Source organism: Neopsephotus bourkii, unplaced genomic scaffold (genome assembly GCF_033783945.1).
Source record: "Neopsephotus bourkii isolate Nb327-2 ecotype Australia unplaced genomic scaffold, CSIRO-AGI_Nbou_v1 NB_2, whole genome shotgun sequence".
NCBI lineage: Eukaryota > Metazoa > Chordata > Aves > Psittaciformes > Psittacidae > Neopsephotus > Neopsephotus bourkii.
This window is the reverse complement of record NW_026900519.1, coordinates 1468877-1475341: the sequence shown is the minus strand read 5'-3', so window position 1 is coordinate 1475341 and position 6465 is coordinate 1468877. Positions and strand designations below refer to the sequence as shown.

At 60.0% G+C, this 6465-nt stretch overlaps 2 protein-coding genes across 2 annotated transcripts; one reads left to right on the top strand and one right to left on the bottom strand.

Annotated features, from left to right (window-relative positions):
* Positions 1-989: 989 nt before the first annotated feature.
* POLR2E (RNA polymerase II, I and III subunit E) lies at positions 990-2995 on the bottom strand. The gene is made up of 8 exons (XM_061359418.1): positions 2878-2995; positions 2613-2787; positions 2410-2525; positions 2110-2190; positions 1966-2024; positions 1758-1836; positions 1427-1506; positions 990-1280 (listed from the first exon to the last, which is right to left on the bottom strand). The coding sequence occupies exons 1-7, from the start codon at positions 2932-2934 to the stop codon at positions 1441-1443; spliced, it is 633 nt and encodes a 210-aa protein (XP_061215402.1). The 5' UTR covers positions 2935-2995; the 3' UTR covers positions 990-1280; positions 1427-1440.
* Positions 2996-3384: 389 nt separating this feature from the next.
* On the top strand, positions 3385-4994 carry GPX4 (glutathione peroxidase 4). Its single transcript, XM_061359839.1, has 7 exons — positions 3385-3483; positions 3656-3750; positions 3856-4000; positions 4085-4236; positions 4305-4329; positions 4508-4567; positions 4740-4994. Exons 1-7 carry the CDS (start codon positions 3409-3411, stop codon positions 4770-4772), a joined length of 585 nt encoding a protein of 194 aa, XP_061215823.1. The 5' UTR covers positions 3385-3408; the 3' UTR covers positions 4773-4994.
* The last annotated feature ends 1471 nt before the right edge of the window (positions 4995-6465 follow it).

Below are 6465 nucleotides of genomic sequence, written 5' to 3'. Positions count from 1 at the left end.
GACCTGGTAGTATAGAACCGACCAACCAGCTCCCCTGAGGATCCATGCTGGCACAGGGGGTCACTGCTGGAGCTCTCCAGAGCAGTGGGAACGGTGTCTCAGCAGAGCAGGTCAAGGTACACACAGACCCCAGTGAAATGGTTCAGAACTGAGCTAAAGAAGAGCGAGGGATGCTCGAGGGACATCCTGCTCCACAGCACTGCACCAGGACACTGGGTGACAGTGAATGCTCCATCCCTGGCAGCGTTCAAGGCCAGGTTGGACAGAGCCCTGGGGGACATGGCCTAGGGTGAGGTGTCCCTGCCCATGGCAGGGGTTGGAACTGGATGATCCCGAGGTCCTTTCCAACCCGAACTATTCTATGATTCCATGATTTTTCCAGGTCATTCCAGGGTGGTGAGAGGAAGGCAACCGAGTGCCAGCTCCTGCTCACCCACTGCACCACAGGCGGTACCAGGTGTGTTTGGGAGGGTGGCTGACAATGAGTGAGTGAGGGGGGGACAAAAGCTGTGCTTGAGCTTCCTGTGGCAACGGGTGCCTTGTGTTTGTGTGTGGATTCAGCAGAGGAAGAGCGGAGCTGTTTGTCCTGACATGCCCATGAGCTGGGTGTGACCCATGTTGGGATTGACACGCTGCCAGGAATAAAATCCCTGTGTTCCCACCCCTGTCCTGGAGATCCAAGTCCTCCCAACCGCACTGGGATGAGCACCAGAAGCACTTGAGGGTCTCCAGCTTAAAACCCCCTCAAGAGGCCTGGAAGAGATGGAAATGGAAGTGGTGGTGATGAGCTCTGCGGAACGGGAACACCGAGGCCTCAGCCAAGGGCCAGAGGGCAGAACAAGGGAACTGAGGCAGTGAGAAAAGGCTGAGGCTGCAGGGAGAGCTCTGGGCTTGGCCATGTCCAAAACCACACCAGAGCTTCAGCAGCAGGGCTCTGGCCATAACAAGTCCAGGGGGCTTTGCCCCAGGGAGAGGCTGAGGAGCAGCAGTGAGGAACAAGGGGAGGGCAAACCTTTATTCAAACAGGAGTCTATAGAACAGGAAAGGAAAGGCCTTTTCCCACTTGCTTCCTCCCTGCACGCTCATGCTGCTCCAGGTAACTTCCATGGCTCGAGTCCTGAGCAGGGAGTCACAGCAATGTCCTCACTGGCAAACAAGGCACCAGGGCAAGGAGCACATAGAGGCAATGCAGAGAGAGGGTTTGCTTGGCCAGCTATGGAGAGGCAGGTGTCTGAGTGCAGGTGGATGGGGAGATCAGGAGTCACCCAGCTCTTCCACACCTGGAAGAAAGAGAGCTCAGGATGCGATCCCCTCGGCCATGCTCTGCTCTGTCCTCTCACCAACAGCTCCCCCCTAAACCAACTGAAAGCTGAGATAAGCTTCTCCTAAAGGCAGCTACTTCCAGCCCATGCTGGAATGCCCCTACCCGGCAGCTCCGTGTCACTGCACCAGCCTGTAGGTGATGTACCGGCCCGCAGTCTCGCTCGGCCTGATGATCTTCACTACCTGGAACACCAACAGAAGGGACTCATGAAGGAGAGAACCTGTGGGGCTTCCCCTGCAGGGCTCCCTGCCCGACCCAAGTGCACTCAGCCCCTATCAGCACGGAGCTCCCCCCTTCACCCAGCTCCCCACAGCCAGGGATGTGCGAGGCTTACAGCCCTCTACACCCAACTTACAGCAGCTTTTCCACCTTCCTGCCTCTGAGAGCTCTGAAGCCCACAGGGAACTGCTCCCTGAGGCTGTTTCTCTCTTACCTGGCCACGCTTTATCCCAAAGTACCGGGCCACGGGATCACCAGCCTGGATGCGCGGGAGCTGGTTCTCCCTCAGCTTACTGCAGAGAGTTAAGGAGAGGCTCCTGCAGCAGGGACAGAGCAAGAAACCGGTGCGAATGGGTGGGATCACTTCCAACCCGAATGAGCACGCGTGGCTCCAGAGCAGGGAGGGCAGGCACAAAGGATACTATCTGGCCAGCAGCTCCGTTACTTCTTCCTTTGTCATGACAACGTGCTCTGGGACCAACTGTGAACGGGGAGAGAGGCTGGGTGATTGGGAAGACAGAGAAAGCACCCAGCCCCTTCCACCACCAGCGGCTCCCCCTGCTCACCTCGTGCTCGGTGATGTTGATCAGCAGCTCCTGCTGCAGGAACTGCTCCAGGATGTACTTGGGAGCCATGTCCACCAGTGACTGCCGAGGGGAAGCTCCATCAGGCTCTGGCCCTGCTCCTTGGCAACCACCCAGTGCTGCACGTGTGTGGCACAGAGCATCCCTCACCCATGTCCTTCCCCTCCCGGCTGCCCCTTTGCAACCAGAACCTGTTGTTGTGCCTAAATACACTTGGGTTTAAAGCCAGAACCTGTATTAAGGTACACAAGGCAAAGCAGGAACCGCTGCTGCTCCTCCTACCTGCTTCGCCGAGGGGGTCATGCCCTGCTGCACCACGATGAGCGCCCGGGTGATGTTCTCCTCCTGCATGCGCTGGCAGTACATCTTGATGGTCTTGATCCCCACCTTGGGCTCCTCTGGCGGAGAAACCACTCGGGGTTACCGGGAGCACCCCCCTACATACACACACAGGCTCCAGGCCTAGCGGGCCCGGCGCCGCTCACCGGGGAAGAAGACGAACATCTGATCGGTGGGGTCATCGTTGTGAGCCACCAGCACGGTGAGGTCGGTGCGGCGGGGCCGGCCCTCGCTGGGTTTGTCCCCGAACTGCGCCTTGAACTCCTCCAGCGTCTGGTCCAGCTCGTCCTGGGTCACCAGGTACCCGCGGTCGTGGCAGAGCTGCCGGAGGCCGCGAGGAGGGTTAAAGGACTGCGGGCACCGGCACGGCCGGGAGCGCAGTCCCGGGTCCCGCACAGAGCACCCCCGCACCTGCATGACGGTCTTGCGGATCTTCCACAGCCGGTACGTCTCCTCCTCGTCGTCCATGGCGCGGCCGCGGCCTCCACAGCCGGCACTGAGGCAACCGCAGGGACCTCACCTCAGAGGCCTCACCTCAGGGGATGCTGGGAACGCTGGTCCGCCTGCGGGCCGCTCCACGCCGCTCCGGGGGGGAGGAACAGGAACCGTTGCTTCGCCGCCGGTTCTCCGGTTGTGCGTGGCCCACACCGGACAGGTCGCGGAGGACGCTCCGGTCAGAAGCGACCCAACGGGAGGGAAGGGGGGCCCGGCTCCGAGCGCAGCTCCGCGCCCCGTCCGCCACTCGTTCCGTGCCTCCCCCCCACAGCAATGGTTTCGCCCAACGCGCTGATTCCCGCTTTGCACTCTCATCCATCCGGCCGGACTCCTCCCCCGATTCCTTCGTGCTGATTGGCTGTGTAGCCATAAAGAGGCGGTGCCTCCGTGAATCCGCGCCGCCCATTGGCTAAGGGCCTGCGGGGAGGAGGGGGGCGGTGGCGCACGATGGGATGGGGTCAGGCGGTGCGGAGCGCGCTGCGGGGCGCGGCGGCGGCGGTAGCGGGACCGGTGCGGGGCATGGTCAGTGCGGAGGGGCCGGGCTGCGATCGTGACCGCGGCCTCACGGTTGAGGGTAGAGGCGGGGGGGGTCTGAGCCCTCGGGCTCGCCTGGCGAGATCCAACCTCGGGAGGCCGGGAGCGGGGCCGGTACAGGGGGGTGCGGGCGGTAACGGGGCCTCTTCGCGCTCCGCAGTGCGCCCAGGCACAGGAGTGGCGCTCGGCCAAGGCCATCTACGACTTCCACGCCTTGGACATCGATGGCAACGACGTCTCCCTGGAGCAGTACCGGTAGGGCGGCGGTGATTGCGCATCACGGGGACGGTCATTGTGTAACGCTGGGTGGGTGGGTGGGTGGGTGGGGGCACCGCCACCGAGCCGCTGCCTCCCCCGTAGGGGATACGTGTGCATCATCACCAACGTAGCTTCGAAATGAGGAAAGACCCCGGTAAACTACACTCAGCTTGTTGACCTGCACGCCCGATACGCTGAGAGGGGTTTACGCATCCTCGGCTTTCCCTGCAACCAGTTTGGGAAGCAGGTAGGTGCGGGAGCGGGCTTTGAACGGGGGTTTAAGGGTGACCAGGGATGGGCTCACACCGAGCCCTTGTGCTGCCCCTCGCAGGAACCCGGGGACAACGCTCAGATCAAGGCATTTGCTGCGAGCTACGGGGTGAAGTTTGACATGTTCAGTAAGATCGACGTGAATGGGGACGATGCTCACCCGCTCTGGAAGTGGATGAAGGACCAGCCCAAAGGACGAGGCACCCTGGGCAAGTGCGTGAGGGGAATGGGGAGGAAGGGGTTTGCTCTGCCTGATCTCACTCCTGTTTTTTCTCTCCTAGTGCAATAAAGTGGAACTTCACTAAGGTAGGACACAGCCACCATCCATCGCTGTCTATGGGGGGATGCGAGGCTCTGCTCTGTGTGGTTGTTGGGGTAGCAGCAGCCCAAGGGGTTCCTGGGGGGGGCTACGGCTCTGCAGGCTGGATCAGCCACAGCCAGACCTCAGGTTCACCAACTCCCTGGGTGCTGCTTCCCTCCACAGTTCCTCATTAACCGGGAGGGCCAAGTGGTGAAGAGGTACAGCCCCATGGAGGATCCCCAAGTAAGTGCTGCCAGACCCACAGGAGGAGGGGAAGAAGCTGGGGTTGAGCCCTGCTTGTCTGGGGGAAAAGAAGCCCCCAGTGCTCCCCTGGGCTGAGGCTGGGGGGGGGCTTTGGGCACGGTGTTGGGGCAGTGATGTCCTCACAGCACAGTGCTCCCCTTGTCCCTTACAGGTGATCGAGAAGGACCTCCCTGCCTACCTCTAGGTCTGCTCCTGTCCCTGCCCAGCGCCTGCCTCCCGCTGCCCATGGATTCTCCTCCTCCAGCCCCGATGATGGCCTGTCTTCAAGCCAGCTCGCTGGTGAGGCAGACCTGAACCCAGGCGTGCAGATGCTGGATGGAGGCTTCCCGGGGCCGGTGGCCGCTGCTGGGCATAGAGCAGCACCCCAGAGTCCCCTTGCAATAATAAATAGAGGTGTTAGAACTGATCCCTGTGTCTGGGTGTGAGCTGTGAATGGGGCCGAGCTGGGAGGACCTGGAGCTTTGCAGGAGAGCTGAGACCTTGCGCAAGGGCCGGAGCTCAGCCAGGATAATCCTTAGGGCTGAGCAGGGAATTGCGCACGAATCCCAGCTCTCCCAAGGGGCTCTGTGGGGACAAGCAGAGCAGGGGAGGTGCAGGACCCTGCTGCAGGTCCTGCCTGACCACTCAGGGGCTGGTTTGGGGAGCTACCACGGTGCTGTTGTGTGAATCCCTGCTCTGTTCCCATTGCCTGCAGCTCCTCCCCATCCCACAGGGACAGAGCAGGGCTGGACAACAACAGCTGGGGCTGGTGAATGCCTCAACAGCGGCTCCTTTATCGGGGTGGGAGCAGCCTCAAGGACAGGCAGTGCCAGGGAGGATCCTCCTCTGCCCATGGGGCTAAGTCCCCAGCAGCCACCACGTGTGACCAGGGAGATAACCAGCCCTTGGGCCTCAGATTGCACATCCTTATCCAAGCCCTAGAGGGGATCCTGCCCCTTGGGCCAGGTGGATGGACATAGAGAGAGAGCTGGGACTTACAGACCTCACGTCTGTGGCTTCCTTTCCATTTTTACTGAGCAGAATGAAAAACTCCTTTGGAGGCAAGTAGAAAATCCAGGAATTATTAGTCAAAGGCACATATTCTAAAAAAAAAAAAAAAGAAATCTCTTTACATATATACATCTCCATTATAAATACACATAGAAAACCAAAGGCAAACGACAAGCGGGTTAAAAAGTGCTAACAAAAAGGTGGAGGGGCAGAAGAAACGGGCCTCCTTGCAAAACAGAGCCCATCAGTAGGACGACTGCATAATAATTTAGTTAAAAGCTATTGGTACATCTTAATCCTGACAAAAACACAGGATCGGGGCAGGGGAAGGGCTTCCTCCAAGGTGCTCTCTGGCTTCGCAGAGATAAAGGGAAAGGGAATTGCATATCTTGGATATCAATGGCAAAGCCTCCGGGTGGCGGAGGGGCCCCGGGGTGGGGGGGGGAGGATTCCTCCTCGTTATTCCTGAGTTTCAGCCTCTCTGAAGTGGGGTTTCCTGGAGCCCTTTTGTCTCCTTGCTGAGAGTTCAGCAAGCGCCGAGTGGATGAGCCGGGGCCTGTGCGGGGCAGTTTAAATAGAGGTGGGAATGGGGAGGGAGCAGGGAAAGCTGCGGGAAGAGCCGGAGCTCCAGGGCTCTTTGGTGTCGCTGTGAGGTAAAGGAGGTGCCATAAAGGGAACCGCAGCCCTGGCTGCTCCAAGGAGGCAGGGACTGGCTGGGGAAGATGGGGACATAAGGAGCAACCTCAGGGATGAGCCCACACGTGCATCACAAGGGGCAGGTGCTTGTAACATGGCAGGGAATGCAGTGCCCCATGGATGCTGCAGGCACAGACCCAAAGCACTTCCCTTGAAGTGCTTGATCCTTAACAGGGGGGTCACAGTGCTCT